The sequence below is a fragment of the Dermacentor variabilis genome, chromosome 8 (genome assembly GCF_050947875.1).
Source record: "Dermacentor variabilis isolate Ectoservices chromosome 8, ASM5094787v1, whole genome shotgun sequence".
In the NCBI taxonomy this organism is placed as follows: Eukaryota; Metazoa; Arthropoda; class Arachnida; order Ixodida; family Ixodidae; genus Dermacentor; species Dermacentor variabilis.
In genome coordinates, this window is record NC_134575.1 from 23,155,957 (window position 1) to 23,177,436 (window position 21,480).

The window sequence follows — 21,480 nt, forward strand, 5'->3', positions numbered from 1 at the left end:
TGTGGGACTATATTTACCACTCCATTTAAATCACGTGCACAGGAAAGTGCGTAGCGACTTCGGCGTTCCGCTGCTAACCCCGAGGGTGTAGAATTAAATAATAGACTCGTTGGCTGCTTTTTCATGGTGCCAAAATGCAAACATGTTTGTGTTGCCGGTTATAAAACCCCAGTTGGTCAAAATTATTCGTGTCCCTCCCCCCCTTTACTGCGTGCCTAATAATTAGATCTTCCCGAAATTTTAGCTCCTAAGAAATCCGCCGCATCCTCAGCACATACTCTCAGAGTGACGCTCGAAAATAATCCAGGTTAGTATTTCTTTTTAATTATTCACCATGAAAATAGCGCAGCTATAAAGGAACCCTAAAGTGTACGTACCTTCCCTAAACACCGAGCATCTAATCCCATTATAAGTAACTATTACTGTTAAAGCTAACATCAACTGAGCTTAATATATTTTGATGCCTGGTGCCTTCTTTCATTACACTTATTGACGCTTTTTGTGAAGAAATGTAGCCTGGTTGCGATGTAGAAAGCAGTGAGTTCTGCTGTGATGGATTCGAAGTGGTCAGGGCAGCCAAGTTAATGCTGCAGCCTGTCTCAGCACCTAAAGCATCTAAAACACTGTCTGCGTGCAACTCAAGAAGACTAAAACAAACTATGAAATCTTTTTCCAAGTTAATCATAAACTTGTACAGAGGGGAGGCAGGATATGACAAACCACCGTTAGTCTTTCATATGGTAAACTGTGCAAGCCTCGAATTTCCTGCTGCCCATTTTGTGATCAGTAGTAAGTTCAGGCAGGCTTCACAGCCTGTCTTAAAAATGCACTTTCTCGCCACAACCAGCGATATAGAAAATGAGGTGGCTGTCACTGGATGCTGGAGTCCCAAATACCACAGGAGCTGGCTGAAACCTCGAGTTAAAACATGTTAAAGGTCATGAAAGTCACTTTCAGGCATTATTCCTTGGCAGATGATGCGGCTCTCAGAGTCTTGTAGCAAATGGTTTGCAGCGGCAAGGGAGCGTACAACTATGTCTTGGCACAGCGCACCTCTAAAGTACAGTTGAGCAAACACTTCGTCTTCATGCCCACCGAAATGCAGAACTTTTTCATGCAATATCTCGAGCCTTTCTTGCTTTTGTACCTACGTTGTCGCGAAAACTACGGTTGAGTCATTGCCACAGTTAAAGTGGCACCAGAGCTTGAGGGAACATTCACTACTTGGAGCGAGCTAATTGCCAATGGTTCATTCTCCGCAAACTGTCCGTTTTCATCTTACGCAGTCTCGACCAGGATCTCGCGAAGTGGTCGGCAGAGCTGACAACACCCCCCTCTTTCTTCATTTCGTGCGGTCCGTGCGCTCTTACGTGGCTTCGTGCTTACCATCGGTGCACTTTCTGCGGCTGGCCTCTCTTCAATAGGCGCGACAGTCGGGCAGAAGGGTAGGCACCGTGCCAGGCGCCAGCGACAGCTTCCCACGTGGAAGTCGTATTTCGGTGCTATTGATGATGTGGACGTAATCCCTCCAAATGTATCGAGGCTCAAAGTGGCGCTCACATACTGCTGAACAGAAAAAAATTTAACAGCGCAAACACATGCAACCACAAAGTAACAAGGACGAGACACAAGCACGCAATTTTTATGTCAAGTATGCACCAACTCGCCCAGAAAGAAGTTTTAATGAAATACCGCTGAAGGTTCAGTGAGATGCTTGTCTGCTGTTCGCAGATTGCGCTCTCCCATTTCTTCCAAAGTTCATTTTCCGTTGGTGCGGCGAACAATGACGCTTTCGGAGCACCCCGATTAATCGCTGTGGCAGCCCGGAGCGTAACAATGGGTGTCCGTCTTTCTTTTTGGCATTGAACCTCCTGTGCTGCAGTAGATGCAGGGATACGCCTTTTCTTAAAAGAAATCATCCACTGTTTTTCACAAGCATGGCTCCGTTGAACGTAACACGGCTCGGAAAACACACGGAGCAAACTGCCGCAGAGCGCGTCTGAGCCGGCTCGACCGCGCGCCAGCAGCTAGAAAAAAGCACAGCAGCGCCACCAACTGCTGCTACTGGCATTTGCTTCAGCCGGCACACTGTCCCTCCCTCTTGCTCGCGCCACTAGGACATTATTCTAGTACACTATACCTATAGCCATCGGCGGCTGCCAATGGAACCGACACGACGAACGCGCCCTTGCGGAAACATGTATATTGTCGTCGTTTGTCCCAAAAACACGTTTGCCTTCACTTTCTCTGCCAAGTTCAATGCTTTCCGAGCCTCCGTGCAGGGACCCCGGTTGCGGGCGGAGCTACGGGCCGCTTGCTCATTCGTACCGCGTGTCCCGAATCGTCGCATGCGGCAATACGGACCAGACGTGCTGTACGACGGATCGCACGCAAAAATCGCACCATGGGCCCATAACGCAAAATTATTCCAATATGTTTTTATTCCAATCTCCTGACGTCAAATTTTCGTAACTGCCGACGCAAGCATCGGGCGGTCACCCGCAGGGTTGTCTCAACAAGTTCGGAAATCCATGGCAGGTGCCGCATAACCACGCACAGACTTAACCGAACCAAGAATAACCTAGGTGGGGCCACCAGCTTCGCTATTCAAAAAAAAATTTCAAAATCAGTTTATTCAAACGACTAATAATTAAGAAGTACATGTGAATCATCTGGGCCCTTAGCCTTCTCTTGTAGATTTGAGCCCATGCCGGAAGTGCGAAAAAATAACTGTAGCGAGACAACTCTGTATTTTACACAGGATTCATGTAACAGCAGTTATGCAACAGTTATACACAAAGGAAGGCGAAATGCTCAAGAAATTATAAAAGAGTCCGGAGGACAAAATAAAAGGAAGAATGCATTAAGGAAAAACACAGACTTATAGTGGAGTCGAATATTGCTGGCTCCTGAAAATTTATCGGCGATTGAGAATTGACGTACTTTCAAGTTACCAGGCAGTTGGTTCCAAATTTTAGCAGTGGCATAGGGGATAGTTTTTACCGTACACATTATGAACAGCTGGAAGGTTAAAACGACAACTGAAAATATTTCTAGTTGGACGAGATGGCTATACAAAAACAGATAGTGGGATGTTATGGTTTAGTATATGTATAACCACACAAGCTAGTTTGAAATCCCGCATAGCAATTGGCCCAGTCTTCGCACCACTAGTGCGGAGCTTCCCCCAATTTATTTTGCAACGCTGTCTAAAAGGAATGCGCTGCTCGCAACTCGTGTGTACCGGAGTAAAGTGTTGAAAGTTTAAGCTGATGCACTTATTCGTGGCGCCTTCGGACATCAGTATTTTGTCTGCTACAAATAGTTTAGCTAGGTTAACATTTGTCCACTCAATAAAGCGGTCCGTGTAACATCAAGCTTTACTAGTTTTTTGCAAGCAATATAAAGGACAACCCTATAGCTAGGTGCGCGGAATACAGTGGTGCATGGCCTGAACGTATGCAAACAGCACCTTTAGAGTGTCGCCGTATACGTTACAAAGCGGTGACTGTACGCAGGCAAACAGGTGCGCTGATGGCGTTCCGATCATTATAAGCCGTTTCACTCTCCAGCGCTTTTTTCTTCAGAGTCGACCAGTTATGAACTGTGACCAAGATTACTCTGGTGGCGGCACCGCCGCACCTTGAAAGCAATCTGCGATGCCGACAAGAGTGCCGACTGCTGATAGCTTCGTGCGCTGTGTTCTCGCAGCTTACGGAGTCAACGGAGAGCGTCTGCTAGTTCAGCACTGTCTAGGGGGAGCCAAGGTCAACAGAAAAGAGAGCGAACGCCGGCGAAGGAGAAGGTGATGGCGATACTTTTATTTCAATTTACAGATTTTACGGGCGTCCCCTTCTGGGTTGGCCTGCAAAATATTTATGAGCTCAGCGGCGTCGATTGCAATCCTGATGCGTCACCGGGGTCACTGCTTCCCTGTATCATCAGCTCAATGGGGAATTCACCCACGATGAAGAATATCACAGTTCTTGCGGCAATCCTTTAATCCGTCCATGTGCTTGCCTAACTGTACGCCGAAGACGCTGTGTCTCGGTTGCCTGTTAATAAAAGAGCGGAGGCATATTGTCACAAAGTTTTTTCTTTTTTTTTAAGATTGGACTGGAACTAGCGCCTACAGTTCTACCTTGAGTACACTGGCTGTAGGGTAGCACATCTTCCTAAAGTTGCCCACTGAATGAGATCTTTACACAAATGCCCATTTTTGCTTCTGCAGTACCCTGTCGATCTTATAGCATGCTTCGTACAAAGACTCCTCTCACTAATTGTACTTGTGCAGAACGAATGTCCCTCAGCGTCTGCTCTACTTTAGGTGGACATTCTTGCCACTGCCATACTCTTAAACATTTACTTCATAATGAACAATTCCTGTTACGTGAAACACCTTAATCGAACACTTTAATCTTGTCTCAAGTTCCACTAATTGCAAAATTTCAGTATGAATGTTCCCATTAGTGGCAGTTACGTGGAAAAGAGAATAAGCATGCAAATATTATCGAATCTCCCCGCACTGCAGGCGCCATACACGCAGAACTGGCGAAGTTTATTTCTCCTATGCGAGTTACCGCTGGTTTGTTATAGCGCGAGAAATCATAAACGCGGCTTTCTTTGCAAACACGTGACTGCTGGTGAGATGCCGCTGCTGTCTTACCGAATAGATGGCACAATTATTGAACAGTGCTGCCACTTTGCTACCCTTATCCAACCAACCAAGGTGCAACCTGCTGGCCTAGTTCGATACGAAATTAGTAAAAAAAAATGTACCTAAATATCACTGCAAACAATGTCACCTATAGCCAATTTCCTTCAGTAAAGCCAACCATTCTAACTTTTCTATGCCTAATTGCTTAACCAGCAGGCTACAATCTCACTGTACTGCCGTGTCAACTTCCCGTCTGTGATTGCCGTGTATTGATGATGAGTGACGATTTCAACTCTATGGCACGCTTCACAACGGGGAGACTGGGCAAGAAGCGGGTGGGACATTTTAAATACCTTAAGAGTTCGATAAATTCGGGTTAGACAACTATTCGATTGTTTAAATATGATGCCAGAAATTGTCAGTAATAAGGCAACAGTAAAGTTTTTCGTCATGTTTTCCTTGCAACGGGCTTTTTTACGCGTCGCTAGGACGTACATGTCATTCAGCACATTGCTTTCCCCCACCGCTTTTAATTTTTTTTCTGCAACCATTTCTTTAAAGTTTTTGGAAAGCCACAACAGCCACTCATTCTTGGAAGGCTTGTTTCGCAGGCAGGCACTAAAGGCGTTAAGCGGCTATTGTTGCAGGTTTGTGAATGACAGTTTGATGCAAACTGAAGCATTAACCTTGATAATCAGCTGTCTTTCTTGTACCAGTCTGAAGGTGCAGTGCCTGAATACACCAAGTATTCCCACAAAAATTATATGTGCCTGCATTTTACTATTCGATATTTGATAACTTTCCATTTGTATTCGAGTAGTGTTTCGAAAAAGTTTATATTCGCTCCGCTCTAGAAGAAATAACGAGACGATATTGTGATGTTGCGTAGCGCGGGTGTACGAAATTATGTGTGCCTGTCAGTTTATGCCAGAGAGGTAAGAATGAAAACAGGAAAGCTTATAGCATTTAATTAATCGGCCTCTTCACAAAGGGTATGCTTGCCATAGATTCCAAGATGTGCACTCGATCTATGGCTCAGCTAAGACCCTCATCTTAATACGGCACATGTCACAATTGGAACAGTTTGTGACGGAAGTAGTTCCTCGAGGAATACGAGGTGGAGCATTAAAAGGACGCGCTTGACCGGCATACGAGATTTTTGAAGTTCGCCGATTGTGTTAACCGCTGTCGTTAAAATACTTGGAGACCAATGGCGCAAATGACCATTCCACCAATTCCGCAGGCACACTGAGTCTTCACGTTTGTAAATTGTGGACACGTAAATATGCCGTCTGCGCGGTTTAAGAACGCACTCCCTGAAAAAAAACTAATTTGCCTTTTACGTATTATATACTAAAAATCGGAAACAGAACGGAGCACCGATAGCAACCTTCCATGTCGCCATGACATCATGCGACACGTGGCAAGCGACTGAGACTCACTAAGAAAGACTCTGCTACTTCACCATCTGCATTGGATTGCAATTTGACTATTCGAGAAAACAATTCTGATACGCGAAAACTCAAAAGAAACCCCTTTTTCAGCGTTTCTACCACTCAGACCGGCCACGGCATCCACCGTTTGCGTGCGTCGGCGCGTTCTCGGGGGCCCAGGAGCGGTACACGCCCGGTTTCATGCAATACCTCCAGATGGCACTCTCCTCCGCCACATTGCACCTCACGCATGAGGCCGCATTTCCAGAGAGCCTAGCGTTTGCGATGCATAGCGTTGGCGGCCAGCATTTTCCGGCAAACATTACGGTTACATGAGGTGCGAATTCAGAAGCGGCTCTTCTATTATACAGTTGCTAAATTAACAGGCGCTACTTAAACATTCCCAATATAAGAAACAGTATAAGCCTTCGATGTTCTCTGCTTTTTGGGCTTATGTTAGGAATAACAAAATTACTTGACCGTTTCTCACATTTTCCTTGATGTTCTCGAATTAGAACACGATGTCAGAAAGACGAGCAAAGTCACTTGGATTAAATGCTGTGTTTAGCCACAATACGTGCTTCTATCTCTGGAAATAAAAGCCACCCATGCTGGAAATTCTGTCGTGTAGCCGTGCACTTTATTAAGCATTCTTTACCTGGTTATTAGCAGTTTTTTCGTTGAATAGTGACTCATTATTTTTACCAGCCTGCAAAGTACCACATAGCGCTCGCTGAAATGTCAGAGCTGGTATAAGTGTTATGCAAGAGTAAATGTTTGTTACCCTATTTGACTTGAGTTCTGACTCTTATACTTTCTGTGGTATAAAGGTTACAAATGGGGATAGGGTGCCTCAGAAAGGTTGACCTACCTTTCGATAGGTGGGCCTATCTTCGACAAAGGCCTTTGATGAGGACCACCTATCGAAACATAGGCCAGCCTTTCCGAGGCACCACAACTCTGAAACCTCCGAAACAGATGTCTGAAACGTTCCACAACCATGGGCATCGATCTCCCCAGTCTGGTTTCCTGGAGTTATCTTTGCCTTTGTCAAGCTCCTGTCACCGGCAGCCAGAAATCAAAACATATGTCGCGACACTAGATGCCGCAGTATGCAGAGTTGTGATGTAGGAACAGTGCGTAAACACAACAGCACTAGTACAACACAACAGCACCAGAGCACTGGTACCGATGTTCAAGAACTACACTCCACTGAGCCTGTGAGAATTCTTAAAGATTGCGTAGAACCAGAACCTTGCACGCTATTTTACGGTCCTCTCTTCGTTCGGCAAATTTCTTCAGTGTTCTCAAAATGCTGACAACTTCTTTTGTTTGAGTGTGTGTGGAGGCAATAGATAGTTCTCTGACCATTTCTCACGGTCTAGATAGGAGCACATTTACTTTTCTTTTGCTAGCCAGAGTGAATTATTCAAATTGAATAAAATCGAGCATATAAAAGTGAATGTGGCATTTGGGAAACTTATTGAAGCATGAAGAAGGCTAATATTCAAAAAGAAGGAAGAGTGACGTAAATCTATCACTTCTATTGATGCAAAACGCATTCGTTTTTCAAAAAACACAATGGCTGAATTTCGGAAGGTACTCTGTAAAAGAAGCTACGTTCTTGTGGTGGTTGGTGTCAAATATCGTTTTCATTCTTTGCGTGCCAATAAGTCTTATGTTAGCTTACCTTTGTAAACTGAATGCAGACCGCACACAGCTGAGCGAAAACCATCATATCTGGATGCAGGGAAGATACCATCTCTGCATCAAATTCAGAACAGCGCACACTCCTCAAGAATGTCAGTATGAGCCTGAAATGAAACCCAAGTGCAATTGTTTTGTCTTAGATTTTAAATTAATTTTGTCATTCACCACGCAAAAACAGTGATGCATGCAACAGTCCTTGATTACCGGGTGTTTCAGGTAACTTCAGCTAGAGTTTAAAATGTGACGATACCCTCTAGGACGACGCGGCCAAATGCATGTTGCTTACTGCACATGCCCGCAAAATAAAATACCATGTGACGTGCCTGATTTAGTGGTGTGACTATTTGGAGGTGCTGCAAACGAACATAGTACGTAGTAGGGTGTGCTACCGCTTAACAGGCGACAGGGCAGTAACGCAGGCATTGGCTGTGCGATTTACGCCACCTATGTGCTTCCCTCGCGGCTGTTCATGAGGGTGATGAGCAGATGCAGTGGCAGAACACACCAGTAAAGGCTATGTTCGTTTGTGCGCTGAACGTCTGGCAACAGACTCTTTTAGTGGAATGATAGTACAACGGAATGTGGTGCAGTGCAACCAATACTCGATGAGTTGTAACCATTGAAGATCGAGTTAGTCTATTTGCAATCTTAGAATACGAGCATATCGCAACCATTAAGCCACAAAGAGCACTTTCATAATTAGGTCATGTTGAAAAGGACACAATACGAGCTATGTTAAGGCTCGCGGTATAAAATTGTTTCTGGGCCATCCGATGTATATAGTGTAGTAAAAACAGAAAGACAATAGATGTTAGGCTTCTTGCTGTGGCTTCTTGTAGCCGTTTCATTTGTGGCATGACATCACCGTATTTGTTCATGGACTGCTGTTCCTGTGTGCTCCTTCGCATGTTTCAACAACAAAAAATATTTTGTTCGAGGTGCAGCATTTCTGCTTCCCCCACCCCTGACAGTTCGGTCATTTTCTTTTCAACCACGCTCGCATCTCAGAGAATTATTTTTACCTCTATTTCATGGTGAAGAGCCTGTGCAGACCTTCCTGGTTGATGTCCTCTAAAATGTCGATGAGCTCATGGGTGCATTTCCAGTCTTGACGCGACTAGTGTGACTGCTTCGCCGCAGCATCCCGCTTGGCCAGTGTTTTCTACAATACACACAAAGAAGTTTGTGAGGTCAAAGCGGTAATTCAAGACACTTTCTTAAGCATTCCAAAATGGTTTTTGCATTATAAGACGTGGACAAAAAAAAGGATACAGGACAGAAGAAGCGCCACTTAAAAACTCCTTTATTTCGAAACACAACATGCGCGTAGTGTACAAGACATAGTATGTATGCGCGCATTCAGAGCGCACTGTTCTGCAGCAAGTGATTTCTTTGTACAAAAACGAGAGGAAAGGCATGCTTGCATAATCTATATGGGTGTGTACGAAATATCTTGCTCGTTTGCTGGCTATCAGGATCAATAGTTTGTCGACCCATGATATCGCCATGTTTGTTCGATATGGGTGGGTACGAAATATCTTTCTCTTTTTCTGGCTATCAGGACCAATAGTTTGTCGACCCATGCTATAGCTATGTTTGTTCATCAACAGTTCTTCATATGTTGGCCTTCCTGGGTTCCTTAGCTAACTCTACAGTAGTTCATAAAATCTGTTCCTATGGCGTGTTGTTGAAAACTTGTGTGGTACAAATAAGAAAGATGAATTCAACTGAATAGTCCGATCAGCATTTTAACGCAAGAGCGTTAAGGGCCCCCATGTCGCAGAAAATCCTGCGTCGGCGTCTATCGTAAGATACGTAGAAAAATCGTAAAGTAGGATTTATTGTATTGTATATTTATTTATTGTATTATTCTAGGATTATACAGTATGGTATTGTACACAACGTACAGATAACATAGCGTTGGAATGTAGTTTGAATATACGAGAAAACAATTCTGTTATACGAAAACACAAAGAAACCACAGACACCTTTTCTAGCATTTCTACCATTTATAGAGGGGCCATGGCCTCCCAGATTTTTTAAAGGCTATAAACGCAGCATGCCCGGTTCCTTGCAACATCGCCTTAGCCGCATCGCGGCCCATGCGAAGGCCGCATTTCCACCAGCAAGGTCGCCTTCGTGCAGAACCTTTGCCGCCAGTGTTTCCCGGTTCCCGGCGTCTTGCACATCACGACGACTTTATAATGATTTAAGTCTCACTCGCATTTATGGCAACACTAACGCATTTAACTTCTCGGCTTTACCACGAGCGATTCGGTTATGGAATTCGCTTCCTAATAGCAGTGTCACTCAAATGAGCAATGATAAATTTAGACAACTACTGAACCTACAGTCTTCATCATAACAAATATCTTCATCTGTACATATGTCATGTCATATAACACGTGACTTTCTTTTTCTTGTTATTGTGGTTTCAATTTTGTTTGCTTTATGTACTCGCGCTATGTACGTTATTTTGCGCAAGTGTTACATCGCCTTTTATGTTAGGGTGAAATGTACTTGTCATTCCTTTCCCGATAACTCTTTGTACTGATTTAGCGTTTTTTTAACACTGTTTTGGAAGCATGTGATCATTACAAACATTTTTAACTCTCACATTTTTTAGCGCTCATATATCTGTTTTCTCTTGTCATTTGTTCAATGACGCCCCCCCTTACTCAATGCTCCCCTTGGGGCCTGTAAGGTACTTTGAAATAAATAAATAAATAAACATTACAGTTGCATAGGCCGCATTTGCCGGTAAGCGCGAGAAGCACTCAGTGATCTTTGAATTATTGGACCTTATGTCATGTTCCTACAAGAAAAGGGTTTCTTAAGGTTTAATTCCTTGCATTAAAAACACCCTCGACATAAAGAGGGTCTCGACGAGGCTAGAACGCCCTCTAAAAGAGGGGTGTCGCATCGTGCAAAATAAGACGTTCGCTGTAGCAGACACTAACCGATGGTGACGACAGGGAAACAGATGACAATGAGTGCACAACCAATGCAGGTGAATAACTTGCCACTGCTCTGGGAGTATGCCTGCTTTCACTGGTGAAGTGGTTGCACAAACAAATTTGGCGCTGGTTGTCTTCTTGCGATATGTGCAGTATGCGAGTTCAGATATTTGGCCCATAGGTAATTACGAAATTACGGAAGGTCTTGAAGGCTGTTACAGCATTAAACCGAGGCAGCGCAACACGCTTAATAAATGAAGTTTGTGAGAAACAGGGTGTTTCAGGTACAGCGCACCCCCTTTTGCACTGGCCATGCCCTTCTTCACATGACTGCGCAACACGCAACTTTTCTGAGTAATACATTCCATGCAATGTTGAATTACGTGACGCATACTCTTATATTTCTTTAATATCTGACGCACTAATTTTCGGTAGCGAATGCGAACAGCGAGTAACATGCAGGAGGCCAACCTGCCAATAGTCGTCCGATGACAGGCAAAGCCGTGGTTGAAGGCTCAGCAAGCTCCTTGACAGGTTCACAAGAAGCCTTAAAATTGCTGGTGGCAATGAACTTTCTGAAAATTTGCCTGCTTGACTTTTTGCAGACGGTACCTGTAACGGATGCATAAAAACCATAGGTTTCCATAAATAACAATCAAGCGAACCTACAGCTGACACGAAAGCACTTAAAACCCTGAGTACACCAGACAGCAGTCAGCTTGCAAGATCAAAATGTACCGCTGTGCCAGACTATGCATACGGCCCTGTATTTGACAGTAAGCATCACGTTTCGAAGCTTTTAGAACTTCAGCGCATTTAATACAATGCAGTTAAACCATGACCTATGTGCACGTCCCTCCACTTTGATTAAATCAATATTTTCACTTTGCTTGTTCCCCCTCTCTCAACACAACACACAAGGAGCAAAATTCTTCTGGAAGGTGTAGAAGAAGCAACTGTATATTATAATATAAATTTTGGGAATCCTTTTCAGCCATTCTTGGTACTTAAAGCCATGAGGCAGCAGCTATCTTGTTGCTCTGGAAATTCATGAAACGAGGCTCAAGCACTTCCAGTCCCCAAAAACCTACTGAACATGAACATTATGTTGATAAACACTATTTTGTACATCCATGAGTAACTGCACTGCATTCAGTGGTCATGCTTCCAGTATACTTTCATAGGAACGTAATTATGATATTTTATCAAATCTTCCATTGCATTTTGTCAATAAACAGGTGCCCTAGCTCATTTCAGAGTGTGGATGTGATGTTCAACTAAACAATTGTCACTGTCACTAAAAAAAAGTGCACCTGACACCGTAATGCAAAGGGCTCTTCGTGGAGGACATCGGCAAACGGGTTTAAAGGCATCCGACCGATTGGAATGCATTGCGTATGTAGATTGGGACACGTAGAGTTACCGGTCTGTAAGGGCATGACAATCCTAGATGAGAAAAAGGTTGAAGTTTCAGTATTTGAATTTCGAGCCGAAATCCCAACACCGGTGCGTCAGTGTGACGTCAGGGATTCCAAAGTTTTTTTTTTTTTTTTGCACTGGGGCCGTGTTGGCTGAGTAAAGGTTCCCGGAACTTGCTGTTTAATATTTGGTTCCTTTAGAACACAATATAGTCAAACTGTGCTGCTATATATTGAGGTAGGCCCTAGAAGATACCTGAATTTCATTCTAAAGCTTTTTCTGGTTTACCACGCGTCTTATCGTGGTAAGAGTGGTGTGCTTGGTTTTGTAGAAAGGTAATTTACCGATGCAGAAATCATTTTTATCTTTAGTGTCCCTTTAAGGAATCTCTCGTTTGAACGATTACTGGTGCAACGTCTCAAAACGATCAGCTTGAAGAAGTCAATATTACCATTATTGTCAACATCAACAGTGTATATAGTTATGCCTAATGCAGAACCAATGTATCTCTCAGCCATCTCAGTTAATCTTGGCTTGGGCCACCTGACCTCACTTTCTAATTTCCCAGCTTCTCCGCACCAACCAGCTCACTGCCCTTCTATTCACACATTCTTAATACCCCACCGCTCATACCACCAACCCATCTTCTGCCTGTGTGCTCCTTGTACCTTCGAGTATCATGCTTACTGTACTGTATACCAACCGTTGCTGTCACCAATGATGTGAAGGCTGCAACCCTCGCTGACGAGCAAATGACTGCGCACCTGCGCAGCATGCGACTGACTGGACCGCCTCCACCAACGTATACAATCCATAGAAGGACAGCAACGTTGGTGTTACCGAGAAACGCTGTCTGCACACAGAATTCAGCGAAAAAAAGGGAAACATTGTCATCCACGCAAGTGTAGCACCAAACTGTAAAGTATTCAATTTTCAATGCTTATAAGAAAGAATGCAATAGTTTCACAGTATGAGCAGTACTGAGAAATCGGGTGCTAGTTGCCTCGGTTAAGCTTAAAGCATGTCTGTTCAAGGAACATCGAAACAATGAGCACTGCGGGTTATTTTTATAAACATTGTACTTACTGGCGATTTTGTCATATCACCAAAAACACAGAAAAACACAAGGACTGCTTGTAATTGAAAAGCGTGAGGAAACCTTACTGCATAAGCAATCCGAATGTGCCATTAAAACTTTCCAAATAATTGAGACGCGTACACTGAATGGACCAGAAAATGCAAGAGAGGTGCGGCCAAAAGAAGGTTTGGATGTCAGAGAGCGCTGCTTGGTATTGTTCAAAAGCCACAAAAAGATAACTGAGACTGCAGCTGACTCAGTGCAAAGTTGAGAAGCATGGAATTGCATGCTGTTTTTGCTTGAAGTAAATTATCGATGGGGGTCTCACTCTTAAAAACAACAAAAATCTGCAGCTAACAGATATAAAAAAGTTCTCTCCAGTTTAGAGCTGTTTCCTTTACATACGAAATGAGAAGTACCACCAGTGCCGAGCGCCTTTATTCTGTTTAACTGCCCGGCTAATTCAATGGAGGCGGAGCACGAATGGGATTATGCCCACATTGCCCAAGGATTGAATCAATTTTCATTTATTGCATAAGTAAAGTTCAATGAAACCTCGACATCCTAGAGCAACACCAAGAATGTTTATGCCGAGGTCAATATATTAAGGTATTTTCAAATTATGCACAGCTAATACTGAAAGGTCTGACCAAGCTTTTCAGCTTGCATTTCTTCTTGCCCAAGACTGACGTTATGTAGTACTGGTGCTTCTGAAACAAGCCTTTTTACCGATTTAAGATTATCACGCAATAAGGTAGCTCCAGTACGACGCAAGGAAAGCGAATCAATGCACGCTGCTTTTGCTGCTTGCATACTGAGCAACACCAACCCGAAAAAGATGTTCACATCTGCGCTTTTTCGAGGGAACACACTGCGAGCTCGTCACCTATGTTGTAGCAACAGTGTGGAAAGCAGAATTTCTGACTAAACCACATTTTGTGACGTGAAGCTTATATTCGCAAAAAAAAACTAAACTTGTTGCTACATTACCGCCGAAGTCCCCAGAATAAAATACCGCCGGACATCCAAAGCTGCACAGTGACTTCCTGCGAAGACAAGAAAAGTATGTTAGATGGCATGGAGAGTACAGGCAATAAGAATTCTGGCATATCACAGCATAGCACCTATCATTGAATGTTTTCGCAGATACCGTGGTTCGCAGGCATTAGATGTCTTTCGACAACGCAGCCATTCTTGCTGAAGTGGTAGTGGTTTGAATCAAACATTGTCAACGGGGGTGGTATTTCCCTCAGTAAATCTTGGCTTTAATCGAAAAACGTCACTGACAAGTTACAAGGTAGCGAAGCCAACACAACACTTATTCATGCTTTCCTAGGTTCCTATGCATACATTTCTATGCATTTCCTAGCTGCCCCAGACTCCGCTTCTGTTACTTCATTTACACCACCGGTTATCCCCCAACACATCTTCTGGCTAACATTTTTACTCTTACTTTGGACGATATCTTACTAGTTACTCCTACACTCTGTAATTGGCAGGACTCATTAGCTAATAGAAAAGCCGAATGCCCCTCACGATGGTTAGAGCACACCACATCGTCATTTCAGCGTCTGCTTGCCATCATGTCAATGCATGGTCCAAGGTTGCTGCATCGTTATAGCTAAGGCTCTGGCATTCTAACCCTGAGCTGTGTTTACACGAATGCTAGAACGGGGCTTCGCTTCATTACACGCGTTTTCTTGCAGTTCCTTGCAGCCCTTTCTAGTCGATAGTAAAGAGGAACGTGCTTATATATGGTCATCCGTGACGCAGTGTCGGCTCTGTGCTTAATTGGCATTAGCTAGCCACCTCATCACGCTTCGCAATAGAGAGGAGCAAGAAATTATGGCCGCAGTGAATTAGACATGTATAGCAATCCGTGCTGTCGGCGTATCAATACTGCTAATGAAGTGGCGCCATCTGCTAACTTAAAATAAAACCACACCTACGACTCGGCAGCACCTCTGTAGTCCTATAGCACAGTGAAATGGAACAGCTGATAACAAAGACAAAATGCATGTCATTATGTGCCCTGTGGGTGAGGACAGGCTAAGCGATTACGGATATTGCCAAGTATTTCTTGCGATCCAGTCGGAAAGTCACTAACATGGGCAAATCGGGGTAAAAAGTGGGTACTTTAAGCTGTATTCACACTGCCACATTGCTACGCACTCACAGTTAGGCTGGCTCTTACGGTTGCTCACGGTAAGTGACACAGTACTTTGCGGTATACAACGTGAATGTGCAAGGCTTGTCACATATTGCTGTAATCCTGCCAATAATCAGACAGTCACACCCATAGCTATGCGCAAGGATATTGTTCATGTGCGCCAAGTATGTTCGCAAGTGCTGCATGTTTCTTGTGGGATATTCGCTACCCCGCTTGGCCTTCAAATCAACTATCATTATTTTCTCCAAATCATAAGAGTATCGTGCTCAGTGTGCTTTGTACTAACCGTTGGTGTCTCCAGTGATGTAGCGACGGCTGCAATACTCGCTGACGTGCAAATGACTGCACACATTCGCAGCACGCGACTGACTGGCCCGCTTCCACCGACGTATACAATCCGTACAAGGACGGCAACGTCGGTGTTACCGAGAAACGCTGTCTGCGCACAGAATTCAGCGAACAAAAGGAGAACATTGTCATCCACCCAAGTGTAGCACCAAGCTGTAAAGTAATTTACAATGCTTATAAGAAAGAATGCAGCAGAGTTAGCAGAGTTTCACAGCATCAGCAGTACTGAGAAATCTGGTGCTAGTTGCCTCGGTTAAGCTTAAAGCATGTCTGTTCAAGGAACATCAAAACAATGAGCACTGCAGGTTATTATAAACATTGTATTTCTTTTTTCCATATAACTGCCCGGCTAATTCAATGGAGGCTGAGCACGAATGTCATTATGAGATTGCCCACATTGCTCATGAGTAAATCAATTTTAATTTATTTAGCAGGAAGATCAATTATTGGTGCACAAACGCGTAAGAAAAATTCAATGAAAGCTCGACATCCAAGAGTAACACCTAGAATGTTATGCTGAGGTCAACATTTTAAGGTATTTAGAAATGAACATGCCATTTTTGTGCGCCGAAACTATCCGGAAATGTGAAGCCACGCACACATGTCCCTCTCATGATGTTATGCACAGCTAACACTGAAAGGTCTGACCAAGCTTTTCAGCTTGCATTTCTTCTTGCCTGCCAAGACTGACGTTATTGTAGTACTGGTGCTTCTGAAACAAGTCTTTTTACCGATTTAAGATTATCACGCAATATGGTATCTCCAGTACGACGCAAGGAAAGTGAATCGATGCACGCTGCTTTTGCTGCTTGCATTCTGAGCAACACCAACCCGAAAAAGATGTTCACATCAGCGCTTTTTCGACGGAACATACTGCGAGATGAAGCTTATATTCACAAACAAAAACTGCGTAAGCAAACTTGTTGCTACTTTACCACCGAAGTCCCCGGAATAAAATACCGTCAGACATCCAAAGCCGCACAGTGACTTCCTGCAAAGACAAGAGAAGTATGTTAGATGGCATGGAGAGTACAGGCAATAAGAATTTCGACATATCACAGCATAGCACAATGTTTTCGCAGATACCATGATTCGCGTACATTAGACGTCATTCGACAACACACATTTCTCGGGAAAGTAGTGCTGGTTTGAACCATGAAACGGCGCCAATGTGGGCCATATTTCTTTACATATTTATTCTTCACATATTTATTCTTTACATATTTATTTACAGGTGGACTTTTACAGAATACATTCCCAGGTCTGACCAAGTTTCATAACATTTCTGCGACCAGGTAGCTAAGCCAGTGCAACATGCCGTCAGAATGGTGAAGATCAAGCCCAGCAAAATTCAGTACAAGGTCCGGCCTGCCTCCCAAAGAATCCTTTCTTCCTTCTTTGTTTGTGTGTTACTGCCGATCAAAACAGGCAGCTTGATGGGGGAATATTCATGGCAATCGGGGAACCATCCGACGTACCGTATTTACTTGCATAATGATCGCACTTATTTGTAAAAAAAAAAACTGAAGCAAATTCATGGGTACAATCATTATGCGAGTGGGATCATTAGGCGAGTAAATACAGTATTTCGAAACAAGCAGCTCGGTGGGGGAATTTCATAGTGATCGGTGAACCACTGGACGTATTCGTAGTTTTTGTGCTTCCAGAAGCATGGTCAAGAATTGGGTAAAATTGCAGTTGTGGTCTAAAATTCAACGAAAAACAATGGAGAGAGGCAGGACATCTCTTTTAGGAAAGAAGCAGGTGATTGACGTCAAGCAAGCTCCACCGGTTCTTCCTGCGTGATTGTCCGGGAACGTGTGGGTGCAGGTCAGCCAGACGAAAGCACAGAAACAAAATAAACATAAATGTGGCATCTGCCAGGCGACTATAATTAAGCAGTGCCCACGTGTCTTTAGCTCAGCAGCCGCAGCAGCAGCCGCAAGTCCAGCGAAAACCGAAAGTGGGCCGGTTCTCCAGCAATTGCCCACACGAACAGGGATGTGAGATCATAGGCATGACCCGGGATGCGAGCAAAGTTCACCGGTTGGACGGAAAAGACGAAGGCCAGTTCACCAGGATCGAGACCGGTGAGGTCAGGGCATGGCCCACCACTTGTGCCCTGTCCCACCGCTCTATCAGAGTCGTCAGCCCCGTTGCATTTGCGATTTTGCAGGCCAAATCCGTGCACCGACCATGTGGGCAGTCATGCTTTCGGTCCCGTACGCTGAACACAGGCGCTGAGTCATGCACTTTTGAAATCTGCACACTATGAAATGCCATACTCTTCGCACAAGAATGTACGCATGTGCACTTCGGTATTCCTATGAAAAGATTAATCGAATGTGTGTGTCCCGCTATCGGCGTCCAGCCTTCGCGCTGCAGCATCGGTGACGAATGAAATTCGCACCTTCCTACTCACCAGGTCGTCCAGCGCCTTCTCTCGATCTCCTTGTTCCAAGACGAGTTCACACATCAGGCGGTTGACTATAGCCTTTGTGCCTAGAAGGACAATATCTTCAGGTTACATAAAGCAGATAAATGAATACGAATTGACCAGTTTAATAGCCATGCACTTTGAACGGCTGGATAAAGCATAACCACTCGAACAAAGCGCCCTATACGTTCAACAGCACCGACTCGCGCACTTTTGAAATCCACGCACTATGAAATGCCGTATTCCTGGTAGAACAATGCACACGCGTACCGGTATTCCTATCAAAATACCGGTCGAATGTGTGTGCCACATCCATGACCATGCTTTGCTCCCGGTCCTCATGTATCGAGTGCCAGTCCATGCCAGAAAAAACGAGTCCACACATCAGGCAGTCTATGGCCTTTGTGCCTAGAAAGACAACATATTCAGGTTGCATAAAGCATACAAATGAATACGAAATCATTGACCGGTAATAAGCCATAAAGACAAATGTTTAATAACATGTTTGTGCCTACCGAAAACGAACCTATCCCGTCTGAAAACCTAGAGGAACATTCTTAAGAATCAAGAAATAGGAGAACTGAATACTGCATCAGATGACGTCATCTTGGATTTACAAGGCGACGTTGAAGACAAGGAAGAACTAGAAGTGGCTCTCGTAGCCACAGTGATGCCAAAGGGGTAAATGGCCTGTTAACATAAGCTCAACCCAGCGCAAAGCTTCCCTTCCCTTGGAATCCAGTCCGTAACCCTTAATGACCATCGGTTATCTTCCCTCATTACGTGTCCTGCCCATGCCCATTTCTTTTTCTTGATTTCAACTAAGATGTCTAACTCGTGTTTGTTCCCGACCCCAATCAGCTCTTTTCTTATCTCTCAACGTCATACCCATCATTCTTTCCATAGCTCGTTGCGTTGTCCCGAATTTATGTAGTACCCTTTTCATAAGCCTCCAGGTTTCTGCCCCATACGAGAGTACTGGTAAGACACAGCTGTTATGTACTTTTCTCTTGAGGGATAATGGCAACCTGCTGTTCATGATTTGAGAATGCCTGCCAAACGCACCTCCTGTAAACACGCTGTGAATAGTATTGGGGAGATCGTATCTCCCTGCCTGACGCTTTTCTTTATTGGGATTTTGTTGCTTTCTTTATGGAGGACTACGGGGGCTGTGGAGCCGCTATACATATCTTTCAGTATTTTTACATAAGGCTCGTCTACACCCTGGTTCCGTAGTGGCTCCATGACTGCTGAGGTTTCGACAGAATCAAACGCTTTCTCGTAATCAATGAAAGCTATATATAAAGGTTGGTTATATTCCGCACATTTTTCTATCACCCGATTCATAGTGTGAATATGGTCTATTGTTGAGTAGCCTTTACGAAATCCTGCCTGGTCCTTTGGTTGACGGAAGTCTAAGGTGTTCCTGATTCTATTTGCAATTACCTTAGTAAATAGAATCGAGGACACCTTAGACTTCTGTCAACCAAGACAGTGCCTGGTGCTCACAGATGAGCAACGTCAGTTGATTTCTTCCCGCATGAAGACTACCGTTGGCCTTACTGAAAATATAGGACCACTGTTTTAAAAAAAGACCAGGATGAAGGGCGCAGATTTCGGCACCCGGATACCAAGAATCGCCTCGTACATTTGAGCAACACTACCTGTGAAAAGTTCCGTCCAAGTCAACTCTACCTTCTTGTCTATGTGTGGTGTCCCCAGGCTCTTTCCTCAGTTCAGTAGATACAAAAATAATTTTCAGCTTCGCACAACGCGGACCTATTGAATCCTACTGAACCAGTTAAGTTGACACATCTGCGGTGCCTATAGAAACGCGACTTCAGAGAAGCCTGGAAAGCAGTGAGATGAGCGAAGGCGAACTTACGGGCCAAATAACTGCCATGGTAATTACTTCTCGGACATATGCGGCGAGAGAATGTGTACTACGCGGAAGTATGGTGTCCAGGGGCAGGACAGAATCCTGGCAAAACAGTAAATAAAACAAAGAGCAGCCATCACTTCTCATGGTGGGATGGATTATAAGTAGGGTCCTACGTTTCCGGGTTTTATGTATATTTTTTATTTGAGGGTATCTCAAGAGAAATCGCGGCTGTCTTATTAAGTTCGGAGTCTTCATGGTGAACTATTAAAAGAATTTAACAGAGGCCGTGCTTTTCTTTCGGACGCATCTGCAAATCCTCATTGCCGGGTAAAAAAAATTGATAGAAACCTCTTCAACAAAAACAACAAATTGAGAGAGTTTGGCGATCTATCATTTGTCAGCGCTTTTTTTTTAAGCCATGATTCGCAGGTGGTGTCATATCCTTGTTAGCGTACATTGAACACAGCAAGCATTTCTGTATCCATCCTAGACCTGTCGGATTTTTCATGCTTGCCTGTTCTGTTCTACTGGGTGCTAACTAGACAATTAAGTCCCTTTTTTCCACCTAGATTAGTTAGGTACAACAAGGTACAAGCATGTCCTTACATTCATTCTACATTTTCTTAGCATTACATAAAATATTGAGTTCAGTACTTCCATCAGAAAAAAAAATCTTGTAATAAGGCAAAGTGAGGTCCTCGCAAATTATGCGACAAACGCATCTCTACAAACCCTCATTGCCGGGTATGAAAAATTGATAGGAACCTCTTCGAAAGACGACTTTGGCAATCTATTACATAGTCTTTGCGCTTTTAAGCCATGCTTCGCAGGTGGTGTGATGCGTGGATACAGCAAGCATTTCTGTATCCGTCCTAGACCTGTCGGGCTTTTCATGCTTGCCTGTTGTCCTGTTCTACTGGGTGCTAACTAGACAATTAAATTTAGTCCCTTTTTTCCACCTAGACTAGTTACAGCGGTTTACATAATCGGATGTAAGCGTTACATGAAAGCAATTTCAAATAAATGCCATGCTGTCAACTTCATGCTGGAATAAATATTTCCGAGATAATGAACTGCAGATCTCACGATCTGGATGTGTGCACACTTCCTAAATCAGGCCAAGTTTTCAACTTTCATGTCGGAATAATTGTACATTTAAAGTCCATACGCCGTCGTGGAATACGATTCATGTGTCAACAAGGCAAAGGCACAAGGCCATTTCAACTTGGACAGTGGTATAAAGTGGCTCCTAATCCACCTTCGCATACTAGCTTAAAAAGAGTGACAGCTGGCCAGAATGTGTTCTGAGACGATGGAAATGAAACGACTGATTTATAGTGATAAGAATCCAGCCTGCCGTTTGCAATTTAGGTGGCGAAACCTGGCGCT

At 44.0% G+C, this 21,480-nt stretch overlaps 1 protein-coding gene across 11 annotated transcripts in view; it reads right to left on the reverse strand.

Moving 5' to 3' along the window:
• Window positions 1-3,796: 3,796 nt before the first annotated feature.
• The window catches only part of LOC142589816 (uncharacterized), a 45,233-nt gene continuing 27,549 nt past the window's right edge, over window positions 3,797-21,480 (reverse strand). For 2 of the 11 annotated variants that reach the window (XM_075701394.1, XM_075701396.1), the window contains exon 10: window positions 18,485-18,617. Coding sequence is in view for 1 of the 11 variants with exons in the window: in XM_075701395.1 (XP_075557510.1) it covers window positions 18,241-18,274 (34 nt within the window). In the remaining 10 variants the exon portion in view is untranslated. Of the gene's footprint in view, window positions 4,056-7,780; window positions 7,905-8,822; window positions 8,963-11,228; window positions 11,370-12,879; window positions 13,030-14,244; window positions 14,301-15,710; window positions 15,926-16,707; window positions 16,764-18,077; window positions 18,097-18,182; window positions 18,275-18,479; window positions 18,618-21,480 lie in introns of those variants that run through there. The other 9 variants (XR_012829974.1, XR_012829968.1, XR_012829969.1 and 6 more) reach the window with 9 other exon arrangements.